This window comes from Thermobia domestica, chromosome 1 (genome assembly GCF_964235325.1).
Source record: "Thermobia domestica chromosome 1, izTheDome1.hap1.1, whole genome shotgun sequence".
Taxonomy (NCBI): Eukaryota; Metazoa; Arthropoda; class Insecta; order Zygentoma; family Lepismatidae; genus Thermobia; species Thermobia domestica.
Genome location: NC_137454.1, coordinates 33401206 through 33425960, shown reverse-complemented (window position 1 = coordinate 33425960; position 24755 = coordinate 33401206). Strand labels below are relative to the sequence as shown.

The following is a 24755-nucleotide window of genomic DNA, read 5'->3' as shown; positions in this document are numbered from 1 at the left end:
TTCTTTAAGACCATCTCATGTGATTGCCAAGGCTTTTTGAGAAGATTCCAGACTTCGGATCCACTATCTCCATATTTGTATGGAGAGCTTTTGCATCTGTTGAGGTTTCTCATGGCTCGAATTGTCAAACCAAGAGTAATGGAAGAAGCTATTACTGTCAAGCAGCTGTATGCTGTACACATGGATATAGAGAGTCAGATGCCTTGCTTCTTGCCTCCAGAGTAGACATTGGATTCGAGTGTGAAAAGTTTTTAAAAGAAGTCAAAGGTGAAAAAGATGTCAGTGTTTTACAGTTTTGGAATGAGTGTAGGACATTTCTCATGAAAATGGTGGACAAGTTGAAAGAGAGATGCCCCCTTCAATATCCTGAAGTGAGAGGTATGTCTTGTTTTGATCCAGAAATTATAATGAACGAACCTGATGTCGGGAAATCTAGAGCAAATATTCTCCTTAAGAGACTTTTCAGTTTAAACAGAATAAGTGGAAGTGTTGCAGAGAAGGCAAAGCATCAATATTTTCAACTATGTTTTGAGGGAAACGGTTCGTTGAAGAACATATTCGAAGAACATGCTAATAAACCACAGCGATTAGATGATTTCTATGTACGTATTCTTCAGGATAAAAAGTATGCTGAAGTGTGGGAAGTTGTAAAGCAAGTGTTGATTGTTTCGAATGGTAATGCATCTGTGGAGTCTGGATTTTCGATCAACGAAGACTTTATGGTTGAGAATCAGAGTGAGTTCAGCATCATAGCACAGAGAACTGTTTATGAGGCCATTTAGTTTCACGGTGGCAGAGAACATGTAACCATTACAAGTAAAATATTGGGATCTGTTCGAGCAGCAAGACAGAGGTATGAAAGTTTTTTTGGAAGAGGCACGAAAGCAGAAGACAGGAGAAGAAAGAGAAAAATGACAAACTTAGGATTGCAAAGGAACTACAGAAACTACAAGAAGACAGGAAGGTCATTAGTAAAGCCCGAAATTAATGACGAAATAAAAGTCTGAAAATGGCTTGCAAAATTGCAAAATAAACACCCAAAAATGGCAGGTAAAATGAGAACGAAGGGAAAAAGTGAACCACTGTTATTCATAACAAATCACTTGTTAACACATAAATCATTTAGACTTCATAATGAGCATTCAAGACAAGATTTTTTCTTGCTCTCACACAAAACTTATTGTATCCAGGAAAGTGAATTATTGTTATTTTTAAAACGCATGTTAAACACATACTTAACGAATCATTTAGGCTTCATAATGAGCATTCAAGACCAGGATTTTTCTTGCTCTTACACTAAACTTATTGTATCCAGAAAAGTGAATCATTGTTATTCTTAAAACGCATGTTAAAACACGCGTTAACGAATCATTCATACTGCATAGTGATCTTTTTTTTTTTCTCCTCACACAAAACATGTTATTTAAAATGTTATATGCATGTAAATATATTTTGTAAAGTGTACAAAAAAAAAAAAGAAAGAATAACTAAGGTGTGCGTTGGGCGGCTATGGGGATGATGGAGGCCGTAAAAAATATGTATTATTTTAATTTTTCATCTAACGGTCATGGAAAATAAGTACAAAACAGCTGGAAAGTCATGGAAAATGATTTTAAAAATTTTGTGGCAACCCTGCATATGAATTGACATGTACAACTTCCAGGTACTTGATAAAATAGATAGGCAGCCTAAACGATGCTTGGGATGTGGCAGTTGCATATGAAAAAAGGACGAAATAAATACAATACAATACAATACAATACTTGCCAGGGTTGGCTGGTTTAAACAGCTGGTTTTTTCAAAAAAAACCAACTGGTTTAAACGAAAAATGCTTTAAATCGTGTGAAGTTTCAAGGTGACGTCTCCACATATGAAACCATCTGCATTACGTTTATGTACTTTTCACCTTTTAATCAAGGGGTCACGGGTTTAATTGTCGGTCGAACCACAACCCCTCTTTCAAGTGTAAACCAAGTAGCGATTCGAGGTGTCCCTTTAAGCGAAAGTCTTCGTGATAACCTTTGTATTTCATAAGGATGTTAAGCCTAAACATACGAAACAAAACCAAATCCTATATTTCTACTTGCCTGAATGCCTGTTGTTTTATAAAGAAGCCAAGGTTCCTTAAATATATTTATAGAAATTGGCAAAATTTATCAACTGCCTACGCAGCTTCCAACATCAGCTTGAATTTGACTTTGTTTTAATTTTATTGAATGATATCTACATACCAAATTTGTAATTTAATGCCTCAGTTTTAGCGTAGTGATTATGATACGTTGACCTTAAAATTTTATATACAAATGCATTTAAAGTAATAACAGGATTTTCCCAATGGCTAAGGCGGGAGTTTCCCGATTTGTATATAATTGTATAATGTTTTTACTTGTGTAACTGTTTATCTTTTTGACCTTCTGAAATGACTCTTGACAATTATATTAACAACTAGGCCTATATAAAGATCAGTACAACGTATTTTTTCAGGAGTCCTTCGTGAGTGAGTCGGCAATCACATTTGTAACCAATTAGTCCCGGTTTCGTGTCGAAATGGACAATTTTTCTTGGATGAAGCCCAGAAGCGATTTGGATTCCGCTTTAAGCTTATGTGACCCCTTCCAGCATAACCTTGTTGTTGCATAATAACACCAAGGCAGAACAAACTAATTTCTGTCCATATCTAATATAAATACATAGAGTAAATTATTTAAACCAAGAAAACCTGGTTTAAATATAAAAAAAAACGGTTTTAAACCCCAAAAAAAACTTTTTTTTCAATAAAAACCATGGTTTTTGCCAACCCTGACACTTGTACTCGGTGGCAACAAATTGCAGTTCCAGTTCGAAAACTTATAAAGACAGCCAGCTTTGGACTGAATATAGAACTGACAAGTACTGGATGTTGTAAACGCACTTTTTTGACTGGAAAACACATTACGAGAGAGAAAAAAAGTTGGACACTTGAACAAAAAAGTTTAAGAAGTCAAAAAGAAGCTAATATTTTTTTTTTTCAAACAAGCCGATTTTTTATGGAAAAATAACTATCCCACAAAAGCCAGCTTTTCTACATCTCTAGTCTAAGCACAGAAGAACATATTACATCACTAATGTTGTTGAATGAGAATACCAAATTCAGAAGAAATATGTTCTTTGGTGCTCTAGATTCATTTTATTATTATTATTATTATTATTATTATTATTATTATTATTATTATTTAGAACATAACAAACTTCATCTTCCATTATTACTGGAAAACCCTGCACAAATAACTCAATCACAACTTAGTAATTGTGGTTACGTAACCACAATTTTTGAAGTACGAACACGCGTTCACTTTTTGATAATTTTCTATTAGTTTGCTTGATTCGATTCGATAACATTTGTAGATTTACTTAATTTCAGCGTAATCCTTTATAAAATCACCTTTTACAACTTACCATTCACAAACCACACCATGACGTATTGTTTAAGTCAGTCAGCTATTAGTTGCTGCTACGCTAGTCAATTGAAAACTGCATAACTGTTAGTATCAAACTACTTATTGCCCAGGTATGTTAGAAAAGTAATGAGACTGGTAACACTGCACGAACTGATAATGTTGTGCCTGCATCTTCATACAGCAGTTAAGCTAACCCTTGCCGTTGACTCAGTACAAGTTTTAACTTGCTTTAGTTGCTACACGATTGTTTAAAGCATTTGAAGTAAAGTTGTGTTTGTGAAGTATATTGTGAAAATAGTCCGGCAAAAGTTTGAGCAACGTTGTGCCATCAAATTTTGTGTTTGTGAAGTGTATTATCCAAATACACCGGCAAAAGTTTGAGTAACGTTGTGCCATCAAACTTTGTGTTTGTGAAGTGTATTATCCAAATACACTGGCAAAAGTTTGAGTAACGTTGTGCCATCAAACTTTGTGTTTGTGAAGTGTATTATCCAGATACACCGGCAAAAGTTTGAGTAACGCTGTGCCATCAAACTTTGTGTAAAGTTCGGCAAATAAGCTATGTGACTTATGAAAAGTTACAAGAGTTTATGGAGAACATTCCCTATCCAGAGCACAAGTGGAAGGCGAACCTCGTGCAGGAAGACCTTCAACCTGAATTGAAGCTTATTGTTATTATTATTATTATTATTTTACAATAGAGGGATCTATAAGGAATTTGTGCTATCAGGATAAACTCAATCGAACTTTCTATAGGGAAGTCCTCGAAAAGACCCATGAAAAGGGTGCCACGTGTTCCATTAGGTATTGCATGCACTTGGAAACTGCACCACGACAACACACCATGTCACACAGAAGTCTCCATAAATAAATTTTTGGCAGAAAAAGCTCCCTATGGTTCCTTAGCCGCCCTATTCGCCGGATTTCAGTCCCTGTGACCTCATTTTATTCCCCTGGTTCAAAAACCACTTGAAAGGACGCCATTTTGGTACCTTATATAATATCCAGAAGAGCGTACCCGACGAGGAAGGTATTCCAGCAGAAGCCTTCCAGCGCTGCAACCAAAGATGGAAACAACGCCTCCATCGCTATATACTGTGCAAGGAGACAACTTTGATTCGTAAAAGTAATAAAATTCATCGTTAATAAAAAATCAGTCTCATTACTTTTATAACACCTCTTATACTAATTTGAGTTGATATTGTTTTTAAATTACTTACAATTTATGTTTTACTTTTTGTCTTTCAGAGAAAAAGAAATGTGTCCACGGGAAGTATATACAGGAAAAACATGTGTGTAAACACGTGTATAAGAAGGATACTTCTAGGCGGTCCAGATCACGTTCTCTGAGCGTGTCCTCAACATCTACTGAATCATCGTCGTCTTCCCCTAGATTCTCTAGGGATTCTTCAGTGAACCGTCACGATTTTCTTTGTGGCAAAACATTAACTACATTGAAATCCTCTTTTCCCAGTGCAACACACAAAAATTCCAATCAAGAAAATAGTTCGATAAAAAGTAATAAATCTCAGAAAGGACAATCAGCTGAGAAACATGATCCTGATGTTGTTATTCTTTCTCCAAAGCAAATAAGTACAAATGTGAATACCGATGATGATGTTATAATATTATCGCATGAGAAGAGCGTAGGTAAAAAGAAGTTCACAAAACGTGTTGATGCTGCAAATAATGGATGTCAGGAAGAGGAGATAGTTATTTTGGATGAAAAGCTGTCTGTTGTGCCCACATCGGTAGAAAGTAGGAATTCAACAGAAGCAACACGTAAAACATCAACAGAAGGCAATGATCTCAGTAGCGAAAAAGAACCAAAAGCTATAAATGAAGTAGGGAACAAGGAAGAAAGTACAGAACCACATATTGTAGATGAGGAAGCAGCAAAAGAAGAACCGCAAATTATAGTTGTTTTGCGACAGTTAGCAGCCTTGGAAGACAAATTGGGGTATCTAGCTCGCGATGTTATTAATCTATTCTCTGCTGCACTGGCTAATGAGAAGATTCAACCTTACTCATCCAGACATCTTTTGTGTGCTACCAATGTTCGGTTGCTCGAAAGAGTCAATGATATGCTTCAGGGGCTACTGTTCGTTGACATATTAGAGGGCCAGTTGGGAAAAGCCGCTCAAGTAGCTGCTGATAATTTATCACAACTTCTTCTCTCTGTTTCACGTGCGCAAGAGAACAACACTACGAACACTCCCTCTGCACCCTTACCATCGACGGAGAATTCAACAGAATGTACAACAATACCATCCATTGGTTTAAATACTAATAGTGAAACAAGCGTGACACAAATACAACAAAATCAAACAGTGGAATCGCATTCGAATTCTGCTTCATCGGAAGTACCGACACACAATTCTGACAAGGAAACTGTTAGTGCAGCTACGGAATCTGAAGTCATACTAATCCAAGAAAAAAAATCTGCAGATATTACTGTCACTTCTGAGAAAGCCCTACCATCGACTCCTGGAACTTGCATTTCTACAAATGTAATTCAATACAGGCAAAGTGTGATAACTTGCAGCTCGTCAACATCAACTGAGAATTCCGGTTCTAGTTTAAGTTTAGATCTTATTAATAATAATGTAAATACTTTAGCCACTGGCCATCGTGTAATTTCTCAAATATCGTATAATAACGGTGATACAAAGAATATGCCCAAGAATTCAAGTCATGCCAATCAAACAGTCTCTCGGATTGGAAACGCATCTTCCGTCCACGAGGAGACAAGAGTGATTTGTTGTGCTGACGACGAAAGTACTGTGAATAAAGAAACTGTTCCAGCAATCACTACAAAAGACATGAACGATGAAGTGAGTCAAGTGAATTCTGTTCCATTGGTGACTCCAACGCAAAGAAACAATAGTGGTAATTCAGTGATAGTGAAGGCAGGAAATACATCTTCTACTTCAAGAATACGTGTTAAACAAGATCTCGGAAGAATTCCACCGCATTTTGAAGTGGATAACTATTCTGCAGGATTAAACCTTATTAGGACTTTTTATAATGATCACGACCAAGAAGAAGAAACTACAGATAAGGTTGATGAAATGCCTCCACAGAGTGATGACGCTGAGAGAATTGAAATACTGCCACAAAGTGATGACTCTGAAAGAACTGAAATACTGCCACAGAGTGATGAGGCACAGAGAACATCTTCTGAAGCGGGTAATGATTTTGATGACTATTTCATGAGAATTCTCGACGATCTAGATGGTAATATAATTCCTGAAATATGATTGTATTATAATATAAATGTGAAAATAATTTCTTAGTGTAATAGGTACTTACACTATCAATATTATAGATATTATAGATAAAGTGTTTCGTAATCCAGATACCGAAATGAAGAAATTTAGCGTCATGTGTTACTGATAGATATCACAAGTATGTGTGATCCGAGTTATGTCTTTGTAAAATATAATCAAACTATCTTTACATATCTGACAATGATCGTACTGGCAACAACACCATATCAATGTTTTAAAATTATATGCTCATTTTGTGTTTCTGAAACTCTTGGTTAGAGCAAATACTTTATGATGTAGACATTTCACACGTCAAAATCAAACTATGAAGTGCTGGTTAATCGATAGTTCTTTCTTTTCAATCCACGCGTGGAATTTGATATAAAATTCCCGTAGTATGAAGGATCATCATCTTTTTTTGGTGAATGCAATGGTTTCATCATTCTAAATTCCAAACCATTCGTTTAATTCAGAAATATTCAACCTTTCATTATTAAATGTAGGTTACAATTACTCCAGTAAACATTGTTATGCGTATTAACTCAGCCATTTAGTTGAAGTGAAGCGTCGTCTGTCCGTCCATAAATGCAATGTAGGAATTCTTGTTTCACCTTACAGGAATTAAAAATCATCGATTGTAAGGATCCATATATATACACACATACTAGTAGTTGAGTATTTGGAATGTCAATTTTTGAGCTCTTTGGTTACATTTTTCTTCACTTAAAGATGATCGAGATCTCCTTCCAAGTCTAAGCAAATCACTATATCTGTGTCAAATTGTTTATTTAAACTTGTGGATTGCTTGTCCAAGGATCAGAATCACAATATCAGGAATTCTTTCTGCAAACATGTAAAACACCACCATGCTAATGACTTCCATCAATATAATATTTGTTACGTTAACCATTCTGATTAGCAATATGTTTTTTTTTCCACGTTTTGTTTTCTTTTGTTCAAAATAAAGTAAAAATATAAAAAAAAAGAAATGAATACTAAAGCATAGCTCTGTGTGACTGGCCAACTATTACACAAATATTATTCTCATTATTACACAAGTATTATTCTGTTCTTTTCGGTAAACTGATTGATAGAACACCCAGTGTTAATGTAAGTTCTTTAATCAAACAACCAAGAGGTATGTTTTTACTTTAGAACTAAATTTGTGTTTTAAATGTCCATGTTTTATATATATAATTTGTTTTCACAAGTATGTTCTTTCGTAGAAAGTTAGTAACTTTAAAATATTTATCTTAATGTGTATTTTGAGAGCCAGTTTCTAGTTTTTTTTAAGGAAAGCAAATTTTCTTTTAATATGGATCATTGAGATAATATCACAGTTGGAAAACTTTCTGTGTTACTCTGTATTAGATACTTAATGAAGTATGTAAGTATTAAAGATGTTTGTATGCATTAATCAGTTGGTAATATGTTAACTATTCTAACATAATTAATATTTTTGCTATTTTATTCACATTTTCATTCAAAATATAGCCAAGAATAAGAGAACTAAATACAGTGAGACAAATGGAATTAAACAAAATAAAATACTATATTTTTTGTTTCGTAGAAAGTAAAGAACATTCGTGTATCAGATTTTTTTATACTGTTACGGAGAAACCGGAGGGGTAATTTGAATTATGCAAAGGATATAAATTCCCATGAACAGAAACATTTATAGGACGTCCTGTTTAGGTTTTTCTCAGGTTATTTAATGCAGTATCCGAGAGCTGAAGCCAGAAAAGGCCTTAAAAATTGTCATTTTTGGTCCCAGTACATCACTTTTATTTATATAGGGTGCGGAAAAAGTCCCGGAACGATCCAATTACTCGCGAAGTATAAAGATCAGCAAAAAAAAAAAAAAAAAAACGTATTAAATAGTTTTGAAAAAGCTATCCTATAATAGCAAACGCAACGTCCTATCCCCACCCCCTTCGGGGGTACGGGGGCTAACTTTAAAACTTTAAATGGGAACCCCCATTTCTTATTGTACATTCTCCAAAAAAAGTGACAGTGATGTGACCCAAAATTGAAAATAATGTCTCCTCAGATGACGCTTGAATCGACACAGAAAAAAGGCAGCGAACCAAAACGTTACGAAAATGCTAATTGTCAGTCCCGTGCTCTGTGACCGTATAGTTAGCGTATTGGATTACGGAGTCAGAGTTTCTGAGTTCGATCCCAGTTAAAGGCTATCTTTTTTCTTTTATTTCCCCAAATAAATTCCATACGTTTTAACTTCAATTAATACTTTTTTGAAATTACATAGAATACAAATTTCGATAATTGTTTTGCAAACTAGCTTTATGAAGTAGTTCTTAGTAATAGGGTTATTAAGGTTATTTACAACAAAACTAACCATTTTTATCGCCGTTTGTATTTTCTTGCAAATTAATAAATATGGACAAATACATTATTTTATCGAAGTTAAAATGTATGGATTCATTATTTGGGTATAAAAAATTCACATAAAAATGTTACTCTGCGCGGGAATCGAACTCACGACCTCTGATTCCGCAGTTCAGTACTCTAACCGTATGACCATAGAGTACGATATTGAGAAGCCACATTTTCATAACGTTTTGTCGCCCCCTTTTTTGTGTGTCGATTCAAGTGCCATCCGTGAAGAGACTGTTCACAATTTTGGATCAAATCACTGTCACTTTTTCTGGAGAATCCAAATGTAAAATTAAAAAAATGGGGATTTCCATTTAAAATTTTAAAGTAACCCCCGTATCCCCGAACGGGGTAGGGATAGGGGGTTGCGGTTTGTATCACTGAATAGCTTTCTCAAAACTATTTAACACATGTTATTCTTGTTTTGCTGATCTGTATATTTCGCGAGATATTAAACCGTTCCGGGACTTTTTCCGCACCCTGTATATATATATATATATATATATATATATTTATACATGTACAGTCATGTCCAAAATGATTGTCGCATGTCTATAAATATGTTGTTGTAGGAATGTAATTTGATAATGATTTCGCCTGGTATTTCTTATAATGTTAGTATGGGTATAATCGTCAAAGACATGTATGTGGTAAATTTCATGTCAAAAGATCAGCAAATAAGAACAATATAACGATAAAAACCTTTCTTGTCCATTTAGCAACATTGTCTTTTACTTATTCTAATTTTTGTATTTATAATTCTTTTCCTATGAAATTTACCACAAATATACATTTCCCGATTATACACATAGTACCAGTATTAAAAGTACCCTGCAAAATCATTATCAAATTATATTCTCACAAGACAGTTAAAGATATGCGACAATCATTTTGGACATGACTATACTTATATATATTATGGTGTAATAATTATGATCAAAGTTAAATATCTTTACAGTTTATATAATGTGTGTCCATTTTCATTTGGTCCGATACTTGTTTATTAAAATTTCCAGTGTTTTGTGTTCTATATAAAATAAAAGAACTTTAGATATAAGATTATTAAATCTATTTTTATAGTGAATAGCTACTAGTCGCCACGAAAACAATGACAAATAAAGAGCAAACTCTCTTATTACAGCAGTATTATTTGTTTTCTTTTTTTTTTTTTTTTTTTTTTTTTCTAGTTTAATTTCCCTGTTTGGCACGAAGACTATGTCGGAGATGTACAGTTGTTTGATAAAATCTAACCACCCACTTCTCTTTCAAAAGCATTATATTCTTATTCGTAGATTGTTGGTTGGATTAAGGTTTTGCAACCCTTTCAGCACCGTGGCTAAATGCGATGTGGACCCTACAGCTTAACGTGAGTTCCGAAATGAAACTTGAATCAACCAAACATAAATCTTCCTCGTGCACTTCAGACAATGTACGAGGATTTTTCAGAAAGTAATTCCTCCAAGGTGTACCTTTATTTACGCTTGACAGATAACACCGATACAGGTATCAATGGAAAGCTTGCATTGTCAGCTACAAATGGTGGAATCATTTTTCAACATAGTCCCAATTATAGGCAACACACTTGCACCAACGCGACACAAGTCTGTTCATGCTGTCGGGGAAGAATTGTGGTGGCTACTGGCGACACCATTGACGAACTGATGTTTCCACCTTCGCGTCACAACTGTAGCATTGACCCTTAAGGTGATCCTTAAGTTTGGAAAAGGGTCAAAAGTCGCAAGGCGCAAGATCCGGATTATAGGCAGGATGAGGCAGAATGTCAACAACACTTTGCCAACAGATGGAACAACTTTGAATGTTTTGACGGAGCAGAGGACATGTGGCGGTACTCCATCGACTGACACTTCGTTGACGCGTCATAATGGTGTATCGACGACTCGTAGCCGGCGATGCATGCCCACAAGTTTCCGCAGTCAGAAATTCAATGACAGCCCGCTGTTTCAACCAGACGTCACCCCTGAATCCCACGGATTGCTCCATTACTCTGGAACGAGAAGAGATAGGAAGATAAAACAAGTCACATTCTATAGCTTAAACATCAGTGCATTAATGATAAATAGTTCAGAGTGTTTGCAGTACTATTGACCAACTAGTGGGCTTGGAGGTATTACTTTCTGAATCACCCTTGTATTAACAAGCTCAAGAATTCTTATCATTTTACTTACAGGTAACTGTAAGTCCTGAAAATAAGTTGCACTTCCAACCTTTCTGCGTTCCTCTGGAACCTTGGTCACGAAGATTTAAAACAGGAAAAGGAATAACAAAAACATGAAAATAAAAAGGAACGGATTTACCAGGGTCGAGCAGTGCGAAAACAGCTTGTCCAGTTTCTGATCACTAATCAAATGATGGTGCAGCACGCATATTTGCGGATCCCAAACGTTTCAGCATATCCTCTGATTTGATTGGTCGATACAGATGCGATATCAAAGACATTATCTACATATAGCACAGAATAAACGCAAATTGTTGTTGGCTCTGGTAGCCGAGTGGTCTAACGTAACATGCTAGTAACAAGAATGTTTTTGGCGAGGGTTCGAATCCTGCCTACGGACAGTTTTTTTACTACTTTTAAAAATGTTTATAACACTTCTTTCGTTAAAATAAGATTAAAAATAATATTCAAAAAGTGATTTAACGATGATTGTTTTAAAATTTTCATTAAACTTCTTTCATTAAAATAAGTTTGCCCTTGTACTATATAGATCCACAGCAAATGTAGTAGTAGTAGTAGTACGTTTGTCCTTGTACTATATAGATCCACAGCTAATGTAGTAGTAGTTGTAGTAGTAGTAGGAACGGGTTAGAAGCCCCGCAGGGGTTGTTTGGATTATGTTCTCGACTTCAAATTGGCAAGAATGCTGAAACGTTTGGGATCGGCAAAAATGCGTGCAGCACATTGTAGCATGTACAGGTTAAAGAAAATCTCAGGGACGCCAAAGCAGAACACCCGGATTCGGGACTTTGAAATATTTGAAAGAAACAACACAATATTTTTGATTCAACAATTTTATATTGGACTGAAAAGGAAACAGAATTATTTTCGAAAACTTGTTTGTTTGTTTAAGAAACCCAAAGTTGAATTAATATGAGAAGTAGTTGAGTAAGGAATAGGAGGCGGTAATTGAAAAATGCAAACATTTGATGAAATAAAAACCTCAATATGAACCGACTACCTTGCACTACAAAACAAAAGAATACACAGATTTAATTAGTGATCAGAACGTGACAAGGTGTTTTCGCGCTACTCGACCCTGGTAAGTGCATTCCTTTTTTTCTTCTGATGTTTTTACTAGTTCTTTTCCTCTTTTTAATCTCTGTGGCCAAGACTCCAGAGGAGAGCCGAAAGCATGAAAGCATAAGCTGTTTCCAGGAATTACAGTTACTTTCTCGTCAATTTGATGTATTCATTTTAAGTAGAGAGTATTAAAATTTGCTACATATGAATCTGAGAGTGTGGCTTTTAAAAGAGGTGAATGGACAGTTGTTTTATTGAATAAGACTGTACTTGTAGTTTAACATACGATCCGAAACATATATTTCTACTGGAAATAGAAATCGGTTTTCCTACACCAATTGAAAAATTGGTTTCTACATGTACACTCATGTCCAAAATTATTGTCGCATGTCTATAAATATGTTGTTGTAGGAATATAATTTGATAACGAATTCGCCCGGTATTTCGTATAATGTTAGTATGTGTATAATCGGCAAAGACATGTATCTGGCAAATTTCATGTCAAAAGAGCAGTAAATAAGAAGAATAAACCGGAAATAGAACTTTCTTGTCCATTTAGCAACATTTTGTTTTACTCATTCTAAGTTTCGTTTATAATTATTTCCCTGTGAAATTTACCACAAATACACATTTCCCGATTATATACCTAGTATCAGTATTAAATGTACCCTGCAAAATCATTATCAAATTATATTCTTACAAGAAGACAGCTATAAATACGCGACAATCATTTTGGACATGAGTGTACATTATATGTTTATTTGTTCAACTGTTGAGATAGGTTGAAATATGTAAGTGAGAAGAGCTTATAAAGTACAAAAACCTAGTTAAAATCAAAATAGCTTATGGTCACTTTAAACTTATATCGTCCATAAGAAAAGACAGTTTCATTTTCATGTATGTATTTGTAATTGATGTAATGCAATCAGCACAGTGAATATTGATAAAAATGAAATCTTTTAGTTTTACGTCCCACGATTATGCTGGTTAGGCTAAAGGAGACAGTGATGATGAGAAATGAGTGCAATGGTGGAATAAATAAAGTGGAAGGAAACGGGGGAACCCCGAGAAAACCCACGCACACGGTGTTTGTCCACCACAAAGTCCACTTGGCGCGAGCTGGGATCGAACTAGGGACCCCACGCACCAGAGGTGAACGCTCTGCCACAGCCACCACGGCCCTAGTGAATATTGATGACATATATGTAAGTTACAGGTGTGAAACCTTGTAAGGTTCGGTACTGGGTACGGATAAAGTGAGATTTCTTGTTGTTCCGAAATATAAAGGGGACTCATACTGGTTATAATAATAATAATAATAATAATAATAATAATAATAATAATAATAAAAACCCTTCTGGTGTAACATTCCACGATTATGCCCTTTAGGATGTGGCGGATGTTTATTGAAAGTGAATGGTTAGGAAAGAATTATGGCGAGTATGTATGATAGTGGAAGATTTTACACGTTTCTTTAAGGTCGGTATAAATGGACAAGTTTTACCGGTAGATGTCACTACAGTCTTTGTATCTCTCTCATGTATTTTTTACCTTTCACGAAAGTTCACGATTTCTTTGACAAATTTCAACCTAGAGACTTCAAACTTTTAGAGAAGGAACTTCATAATATATCGGAGGCAACAATTCGTGCCGATCTTTTATTTAGAATTTTCTTCATTGTTGAAATGGATATCCAAATCTTTAACAATATAACTGTTTCAATAATGAAGAAAATTCTAAATAAAAAATCGGCACGGATTGCTGTCTTCGATAGGGTATAGAGTTTCTTCTCTAAAAATTTGAAGTTTCTACGTTGAAATTTGTAAGAGAAATCGTGAAGTTTCGTGAAAGGTAAAAAAAAATACATAAGAGAGATACGAAGACTGTAGTAACATCTACCGGCAAAGCTTGTCCCTTCACACCGACCTTAATTTAGGCGCGCGTAAACAGCATTGTCAAATCAATTCAAACCTGTAGGAAAGTACACATTTAATATTTTTTTCGTAACAGCTTGGACCTCATATCATCTTTCAATTTATCTAAAAGGGAATGGGAAGAAGCCAATTTTTAAGCAATCGGTAAGTGTCACACCATCTTGTTCCAAGAAAACAATGTGCACAGTTTTACCTCCTGCTTCTTAGGTTGGAATTTATTTTTCCTTTATTTATTTATTAACGGGTTAGCCACTACAGGAGCATTCTATTGTTTTTTGCTTTTGTTCCAGTGTCATGTAAAAGTAAATGTATTACAATGTATATTTCATCTGAATCCATGTCTGCTCACGAAATAATCACGTTCAGATATTTCAGAATAACTTATAATGTGTTGAGATGGCTGATCACAATGGCTCTTCTGATAAGAACTTTATAACGATAAATGATCCTGAGAAGAGGACCACTAAATTTTTATATAACGACAGGTCCTCAGTTCGTTCTTTTTATGTAAACAATGCTATGAAATTACATGAAACAATTTTGTTGATTAGCTTTTGAACATTACCTTTATTTTATGGCACATAATCACTAAAATAAATACACCTTAAAAGGTTGTGTGCATATCCCTTCCTTAAGATGGTCCTGGAATAATAATTTATTGATTATTCGTTGGCATGACAACCTAAGAACAAAACTCATCAAATTAACATTAGAATCAATTTTGATTCTATTTCTTTTTTTCGTATCATCATCTTCTTCTAACTAGTTAGTGCATATTTTAAAATTACACATTGCCTAGAAGTATAATATCGTTACATATGTCGCCCGAAATATAGGACTTTCTTTTATTAAATTTACAAAATAAAAGAAAAGAATCTTGGGCCGTTAAGTAATACATATTAATCATTCGAGTTTTCGAATGCACCTCGTATATATGAAAATTACAATTCATATAAATACACATATATTTAATTTTATAACAATATTATTATCATTTATTTTAAATTTTATCATTGACTTTATTTATTTATACATTTCAACGACGATAAGGCACATTCGAAATTTGATTTACAAGTTATTTAATTTTAAGTCCTTTTTCGGGTCATTTAAATGCTTGTTATAATTTAATAATTATTTACTTGGGCATAATGAAGAAGGTTTTGGAAAAGATGTATGTATGATATTCATATGGTTATTCTTTGAACGTAAAAGGATCAAATATAGAATATAGTTAAACAAAATATAGATTAAGATTGAAATATCGATAATAATCAGAACATAACATAATAATTAACTTCTTACTAAAATCATAAATATACGAATTATTCCATTCGTTAATTCATTGAATTATCTTCATAGAATTCAAATGAAGTACAAATAAACAAAATCATAATGATAATTCAAGTGAAATAAAACAAAAATCAATTGAATACGGTTTGCTCGGACGCTGTAAAATTAGCTTAAGCTACATGACCAATGGATCCATTCAAATTGCATTGAAAGTCATAAACCGGAATACAGTCTTGCACGTTACTTACTTCTACAGTTTTTTGTTTCTTATTTTGAGAATTCGTACCATCTATAAAATTTCTATGAAATTCAATTCGAACCAAATTAGATCTAATGCTTACATACTTCTTAGGTGTAAGTTCTCGTACTACACTTGGATTAGGTTCAGTTACAAGATCACTATTACTGTTACTACTAAGATTAGGTTCGGTTATCTTACCGGTAAAATTAGGTTCAGTTCTCATTCGTTTCACTGGTGGACAGATGTGGTGTCTCCTAACATATCTGTACCTATTCTTTCCACAATATTCACGGTAATTTGTCCTACAACGGTTTTTGTTTCTTCAGTAATTAGGTTCGGTTACGTTGCCGGTACATATGAATCTAACATTATTTTTCACATTGGGATCACACTTTAATCTCACATGAATGTTTCGAATTTGGTTTCGATTAAGGTTAGTTTGGTTCAGGTTAGTACTGTATTGCACCATTGATGGATTTTCAAAATTTTGCAATGTCATACTTAGATGGTTGAAGTCAACGCATTGTATCACGTTCTGTAAAGGCATCATCGGATTGTTCACTAATATCATTTTGGTCTTTTCGTTGAGTAAACATTTCAACAGCTCCAATTCAATCGAACAAGCACTACAAACATTGGTGGGAACACATTTTCTTTCTGAATTTCACGAATAATGGAATCAACTTTCTTCCTGCTACGTGAAGCAATGTCGTGTACATATCACCAAACAGTTCTATTTCCATTACCTCATTTCCAAAATTAATATCATGTTGAATATACCGTGAATACAAGCAACCAATAGCATTCCCTAGACGAAAATGACCATAACTTTTCGCATATTGATGCCTACTAAAATCCTCGTTACATGCAGCATCAGTAAGACAATCAAAAACATTTGAATGAAGAGAAAAGTAAGGATAATCTGATCCAACCAATACAGCAGTATGTTTTTGCGCACATTCGGTAAATTTCGCCAATGCAAACTCAGGAACTGCATTTTCTGTTGTTTCTATGGAAGGTTCAGGTTCATTTGGAGCACACATAATAACCTGTGATGACATTTCTTCGGTAACTGATTACGTAACTTCTGTAGAATTTTGAACTTCGGTGAATCTACTTATAATTCGTTCCATTTTAATATCACTTTGTTCAATTCGTAGAGTTGTCTGGTCGATTTTACTATTGACTTGTGTCATCTGTTCACCAAGATCTTGCTTTAATTGTCCCATATGTTGATCGATTTTACTGTCGAGTTGTTTCATTCGTTCCGTTTGTTGATCCATTCGGTCACCAAAATCTTGCCTCAGTTGTCCAATCTCTTGATTCATTTGATCACCAAAATCTTGCCTCAGTTGTCCAATCTGTTGATTCATTTGATCACCAAAATCTTGCCTCAGTTGTCCAATCTCTTGATTCATTTGATCACCAAAATCTTGCCTCAGTTGTCCAATCTGTTGAATCATTTGATCAGCAAAATCTTGCCTCAGTTGTCCAATCTGTTGATTCATTTGATCAGCAAAATCTTGCCTCAGTTGTCCAATCTGTTGATTCATTTGATCAGCAAAATCTTGCCTCAGTTGTCCAATCTGTTGATTCATTTGATCACCAAAATCTTGCCTCAGTTGTCCAATCTCTTGATTCATTTGATCACCAAAATCTTGCCTCAGTTGTCCAATCTGTTGATTCATTTGATCACCAAAATCTTGCCTCAGGTGTCCAATCTGTTGATTCATTTGATCACCAAAATCTTGCCTCAGTTGTCCAATCTGTTGATTCATTTGATCACCAAAATCTTGCCTCAGTTGTCCAATCTGTTGATTCATTTGATCACCAAAATCTTGCCTCAGTTGTCCAATCTGTTGATTCATTTGATCACCAAAATCTTGCCTCAGTTGTCCAATCTGTTGATTAATTAGGTCAGTTAGATCCATCTTCCTATTACCATTTGATTATGTTGCATTTCCAACGTCAGTACGATTCATTTTGGTAGTTCTGAAAATTTTAGTGCCACTCCTTAATAATGTATACTCCGTATTGATATTTCTTTTATCAAAACTATGTAGCGTTAAAGTCAATCTGTACACTTAAATTTTATTGCTTAGGAAACTGTCGACTGAGCTTCATCCAAATCTCCTAAAGTCCTGGCGGTAAACCACCAAATTATATAACGATAAATGATCCTGAGAAGGGGACCACCAAATTTTTATATAACAGGTCCTCAGTTCGTTCTTTTTATATAAGCAATGCTATGAAATCACATAAAACAATTCTGTTGATTAGCTTCTGAACATTACCTTTATTTTATGGCACATAATCACTAAAGTAAATACACTTTAAAAGATTGTGTGCATATCCCTTCCTTAGGATGGTTCTGGAATAATAATTTAGTAATTATTCGTCATCATAACAACCTAAGAACAAAACTCATCAAATTAACATATTAGAATCAATTTTGATTCTATTTCTTTTTTTCGAGTCATCTTCTTCTAACTAGTTAGTGCATATTTTAAAATTACACATTGCCCATAAGTATAATATCGTTACTTTAGTCTTTGGAACTAATTTGGCAAAAACGTTTTGTATGTTCAGTTCTTCAAAATAATGGTTTCAAATCTCGCTTTTGATATGGACAAAATATTCCTGTTAGGCATCAGCCTATCCTGAAGGAACAGTATATAGGTTTTCTCGTTACTTTTACCTGTGCAAAAGGTCTCGTCTCTCATTGGATGTTTTATCTTCTGTATGGAAATCTTCCGATAAAAAATGGTCACCCATTTCTTTACAGTAATATGTGAAGAATTAGTGTAAATCATTGTCTATTACATGCTTTCATATATTTCCCCCAGCATTCTCTCTTCTATAAGGAAGAATTTTATTAAAGCCCGAAGATCAGTTTCCTTAGATTTCAGAGTTGGCTGTAATATGATTGGAAAAAGTCTTTCCTTTTTAAAACATCCATTAAAAAACTTACTTTTTTTTAATGTCTAGGAAGTCAGGTTTAGAATTTTGAAATTCGGGTTATAATATTCTATTTCTATGTAAAAATTGTTTTATTTTCATAAAAGAAAATGAAAGCAGTGAACAAATTGTAAGAAAATAGAGTTTATTTCCTACACACACACATTATAACATATAAAATAGAAAATATACATATTAATTATACCATAATATTCCGATTTGTTTATTATTGTTTTGTTGAAGTCAAACCATAGTAACAGGCAGAGCACATAATTAGTTTTCATCTTTAGTATCTGAAGGCTTCAAGTTTTCACCTTTAGTTTCTGAAGGCTTAAAAATAGAAAGGCCAACACGCATTATGTCGCCGTTTACAATTCTGTCATGAATTTGCCGGCCTGTTGCAGTCAATGTTTCTTCTAAGGCACTAACAGGAGTCCGAAATATCCATGCAAGATAGGTTTTTAACTGAGGACTGTTTTCTGAAATTAAATAACAGGAGACATGAGAGAACATATTGTATACTCTTTATTTATTTATTTATTTATTTATTTATTTATTTCCTCTGTGCCTTACAATGGACTAACACATGGAAAAAGTTCGTAACATATGTGGTCTGTCCAATAAATACGCAAACTGATGTCATAAACACTGTATTTTACAAAATAAGACTACACCAATCTTATCCTCTTCAAAATACTTCAATTTATAGCAATACACTTGTCCCACCTTCGTATTCATTGTTGAAAACATGCCTAGAAGTCTTTAGAAGTCACGCTCATTACATACCTTGTCATTTTACGTTTTATCGTTTTCACGTCGTCCCCCACATGACTACTTTACATTTCGGAAACGAAAAAAAAAAATCCAGGGAGCTAAGCCTGGTGAGTAGGGAAGGTGATCTAACGTTGTGATCGAATTACAGGTCAGAAACTCGCAACTTTTGGGACACTTTTTGACATCATTTTGTCAACACCAAATGTTCTCTTAAAATCGTGTGAACAGATAATGTTCGTAAATTCGGTTGATCAACAATCATCCAGACAGTTAATTGACGATCGGGAAGCACAAGAGACTGCACACATTCAATATTGTCTTCAATACAGGAGGTCGACGGTATTCCTGGCCTTGCCTTATCCTTGCAGTTTTCAAGGTCCTCACGGAAACGCTTAATCGACTTGAAAAGAACTGTTTTCAACAGTGCATTATTTCCATAAATAGCCTTCACCATTTCGTGAACTTCCTGAGGTTTTTTTTTTTTTTTTTTTTTTTCAAGTGTGACCAAAACTTTGATGTTGATTCGTTATTACATCTGCTTATTAATATCTATCATCAACACGAACAAAAACAGGATACCACCTCTAGCTGTGCTCTCGCCGTGACCATCTGGCGGTTACTGCCGCTCCAGTGGGTACCGTACCAACAGAGTAGCAAGTGCACATGGCCTAAACTTCAACTCAGGATCACCTCATTAGCTCAGTTCACGTATTTACTGGATAGACCACACATATCAAACAAAATAGGAATAAGAATGATTTGTTGTTTAAAGTAAAATATGCTGCAATAAACATTTTAAGATTTAAATTAACCTTATGTATTAATGATTATGTTGTTTTGCATAGTTCAAAATGGAACGCATTGGATATGTTATTGGAAAAATACAAATATTGTATGTGTTTGATTCTTATAGAGGAGCTGTACGTAAACTATTAGCACAATATATTGAAATCGGAAACCTGTTTTATAATAATCGCATACAAGACTTTAATTCAGTCATACACAGACTTCTTTCTGTTAAAGTTTTAAAATTACTTACGAGGAAGGTCCATAAACCGTGAGAGTTGAATTTTGATGAAAATTAGTAACAAGAGTCAGTTCGAGATGCTAAGTAACGTAGTAATAGTCACTCGATGCGCAAATGCTTCGTTGAGCTGCTACACCGACGCCATCTTGAATTCCAATAGGCAATGTCCAAGAATACCCTTTTGGCATAAAAATGAAAAAGTTTTTGGTAGATCTGACTTCAACGTTGTAAACCGGGATAGGGTATCTATATGTGGGAGTACTTCCAGTGCATGGCCGTCATCTTGAAAGGCGCCATATTGAATCCCGGTCAAATATGATAAATGGCAAGGGGGTCATGTGGGGTATCAAATAGCACTGGAATTTACTTCTGAATCTATTTCCGTAAGCAATGTTTACATATCTGTTTTCAGTTCAGAGATAGGAGCTCTCTCACCTACAGGAACATATAAAAACTGTTCGAGTTAGATTTATGTTATGAAACATGGTCGTGCGAGTTAATGCAGGGTTTTAACTAATGCAGTAGTGGTAATTTGATCCACAAGAGCCACTATACCAATAAGATCTTGAGCCTAGTGAGAGAAATCATTAAATTAAATTGAAATGCCTGTAGTGAAAAATGGAATAGCAGCACTGTAATAAATTATACCTATTTCAAAGTGTGATGGAATAGATTGGTGGTCGTTGAAACACTTGTTTAATAGTGCTGAAGAGCAGAGAATACCAAAGGGATTGTTCAGATATATATATACATATACATATTAGAAAATCCACTGTAATCAGTAGGTCCAGGTCTCCCTTAGCGCAGCGGGCATAAGTATGGGACGTTTAACTGAATCAAACCAAAAATCTATTTTAGGCAATTTTACATAGTCCATTATATTGTGTTTCCTTCTCCAATCTTGAAACCTTACGCAAATTCCCTCATTGTTGCAGAATGTTGCGTTCCTTTCCAATACTCATATTTGACAACCTAGCTATAATTTACCGTGCATATTACGAAGTTAAAATTCTTTAATGCATTTATTGTCAGTTTGTCTAAATAAAATCGATTTATCGCTGACGCATTGAACAATGAAGGGGATTTAAATTATCGGTTCACAGTATTCTTAGAATATACACCTGAAAACTTAGAATTCACTTTTTCTTGTGTCTGTTGGCTGTTCTGCTATTAGTGATAAGATAATGCATACACACGTGCTAAGAAGAGTGGCAATAAAGATTGTTACAAGATTCAATATCAAGTTGCAGTCCATAAAAAGATCCTCTTCTTGCTTTTTCCTTCAATATTAAATAATTAAATATATGCATCTTTCCACCTTTAAGGATAAAACACTAGCTTATTATAAGGGCAAGACTAGTTTTCATATCAAAACTGTGATAAATAACTAATTGTAGCAGGTGTTCCTTAAAATCCGAGGATTTATTTATTATAGGATTTATCATCACGTACTTGACAACTCAAGAAATTCATTTTGGGATTTGTTTATTCATGTGCTTTAACACCCACAGTAATATATATGGCTCTTTTTTGTGTTTGAAATATTCTATGGGAATGTGCTGAATTTCCCCAATATTGTACTCCGTACTATTAAAAACGAACAAAGTAGACTTATTAGTTCTCTTGACTTTAGACTATTGTTTAGGGTATTAAGACATAGCACGCAGAATTTAGAGAGTTTTCCTACAGGCAATAATTGCAACATGGGTGTGCAGTGCGGTGTATGGTGTCTGTCTCCGAACGACAAACGGTAGTAGTACAGCAATTTTGGTGCGGGCAGGCGTGTGACGTCCGGTACGAACGTATTTGTTGGACCAGTGAAACATTCGTTCCGTGCATAAAATGCGAACAATTAATCCAATAAACGTAGTCAACATTTTAAATCAAGCAGTGGTGGAAAAGTATAGTGTCGTGAGTGAGAATGGGGTAGAAGATAAGACATTTGCAGGTACATTGCTTGCAATGATAACAAGCAAATATGATGGTAACATTTCTCTAACAGTGAGTGACACATTAGATGTAGACACTGACACAGAGAGTGAGCGTGAAGATTCGACAAACGAAATGGATTTGGAACAGATAACTAGTCCATCAATTAGTGAAAGTGAGCCTTCTACGAGCGAGTATGAGATGTCATCTCCAAGCCGGACAAAATCTGTACGTGTAACAGAAGCTGTCGTTAAAAAATACGAACAAATTCAGGAGCATGTTGCATTGTTGAAAAAGAATGGGAAGCGTAACACTGTTGCAGCTGCAGCAAAGAAATTCAAATGCAATACGGCGTTTGTGTATAAGGCTTTGAAATTCCGTAACACACCTCCTCACTCTCATATCATGTCACTACTAAAATACGAAGTACTAAAAACATTCAACATTTATCGCACTAAAGGACTTACGGTACATGATTATCATTTAAAAGCGTGGATGTTGCTGACAGCGAGGAAATTGAACTATCCATTCCGTGTTTCTCGTGCTTTCACTAACAAATTTAAAAAAGAGCACAGGATTCGCTCACGAAGGATTACTCAATTTGTAACGAAGAAAGATGTTGAAAACGAAGGTGAATTACTTGATAATGCCCAAAATTTTGTGATTAAAATTAATAAAATAATACATGAGAAACCGTACAACAGTGAATGCATCTTTAATACTGATCAGTCTAGGTTCGAGTACGAAATGACCTCTGGTAGAACTCTGTCAGAAATAGGTGAGAAACATACCACAGCAGTCGTTCAGTCTTTGGCCTCAGTGTCCCACGCATATACTATCCAAATTCACATTTCCCCAGTACGGCTAGGCACACACATATATATATGTTTCCAGGAGCCTAAAGGCGTGTTCGGACCCAAAGTGAAACAACAATTAGATAGACAGACACCTTTCAACATTGTTATTGATGCGAGCAAATCAGGCAAACTCACTCGCGAACACGTCAAACGGTGGCTAAAAGACGTGTTTATTCCTGATGTGAAAGAGGATTCCATGCTGTTGCTTGACTCGTGGAGTGGACAGACGAGTGAAGACGTGCGAGAACTGTTACATGAGAAAAACATTCGTGCTGAAGTTATACCCCCAAAGACCACCAAATTTATTCAGCCTCTTGATGTATACTTTTTTCGGCAATATAAACTGGTAATTCGGAGACTTGAGGATTATTTTCGACACAAATTCATTGTTTCTGGTACACCGAACAAGTTATATGACAGACTTTTCATAATGAAAATGCATTCTGTTGTGTATCATCAATTGTGTGCGCCAGTCCTAAAGGACATGCTTGCATATGCATGGCAAAATGTGGGTACGTCACCAGAGCAATAGTTGGTTCATTTACAAATGCTTTGGAGACTATGTTGCAAGTAGAAAATAGTGTCTGTGGTTATGAAGATTGTGACGAAAGTGCATTTGTTAAGTGTTTATACTGCTCCATGATGCTGTGTGCTAATCACTTCGTCATGGATCTCCATCATCACAACTGAAGAGCAAAAATTCAGTAGGTTAATATCTGCTTATGTGCACCAATTTATATTATTTTTCTGATAATTTATCTATTAATTTCTAATAACTTCAACACATATCCTTGTAAAATCATATGTGCCGTTGCACCTAACTTATATTACAACATTTAAGTGCTTATAATTTGTTACAGTGCTGCTATTCCATTTTTCACTAGAGGCATTTTAATTTAATTAATGATTTCTCTCACTAGGCTCAAGATCTTATTGATATAGTGGCTATTGTAGATCAAGTGACTTCTGCCGTGCAGGCATTAGTTAAAACCCTGCAACTGCTCGCATGACCGTGTTCCATAACACAAATTTAACTTGCACAGTATTTATGTGTTCCTGTGGGTAAGAGAGCTCTTAACTCTGAACTAAAAACATATATGTAAACATTGGTTACGGAAATGGATTCAGGAGTAAATTCCAGTGCTATTTGATACCCCACATGACCCCCTTGCCATTTATCATATTTGAACAGGATTCAATATGGCGCCTTTCAAGATGGCGATCATGCACTGGAAGTACTCCCACATATAGATGCCCTATCCAGGTTTACAATGTTGAAGTCAGATCTACCAAAAACTTTTTCATTTTTATGCCAAAAGGATATTCTTGGACATTGCCTATTGGATTTCAAGATGGCGTCGGTGTAGCAGCTCAACGAAGCAT

General features: G+C 34.9%; 2 protein-coding genes across 4 annotated transcripts in view; one reads left to right on the top strand and one right to left on the bottom strand.

Annotated features, from left to right (window-relative positions):
* LOC145684389 (uncharacterized) overlaps positions 1 to 10240 on the top strand; it is a 101834-nt gene extending 91594 nt beyond the window's left edge. For all 3 annotated transcript variants that reach the window (XM_081756654.1, XM_081756664.1, XM_081756674.1), the window contains exon 4: positions 4686 to 10240. In XM_081756654.1, the coding sequence (XP_081612780.1) occupies positions 4686 to 6697 (2012 nt within the window). In that variant the 3' untranslated portion in view covers positions 6698 to 10240. The remainder of the gene's footprint in view (positions 1 to 4685) is intronic.
* An 8673-nt stretch (positions 10241 to 18913) lies between these two features.
* LOC145684381 (translin-associated factor X-interacting protein 1-like) overlaps positions 18914 to 24755 on the bottom strand; it is a 155820-nt gene continuing 149978 nt past the window's right edge. The window contains exon 13 of the mRNA XM_081756629.1: positions 18914 to 19264. Coding sequence (XP_081612755.1) covers positions 19059 to 19264 — 206 coding nt within the window. The 3' untranslated portion in view covers positions 18914 to 19058. The remainder of the gene's footprint in view (positions 19265 to 24755) is intronic.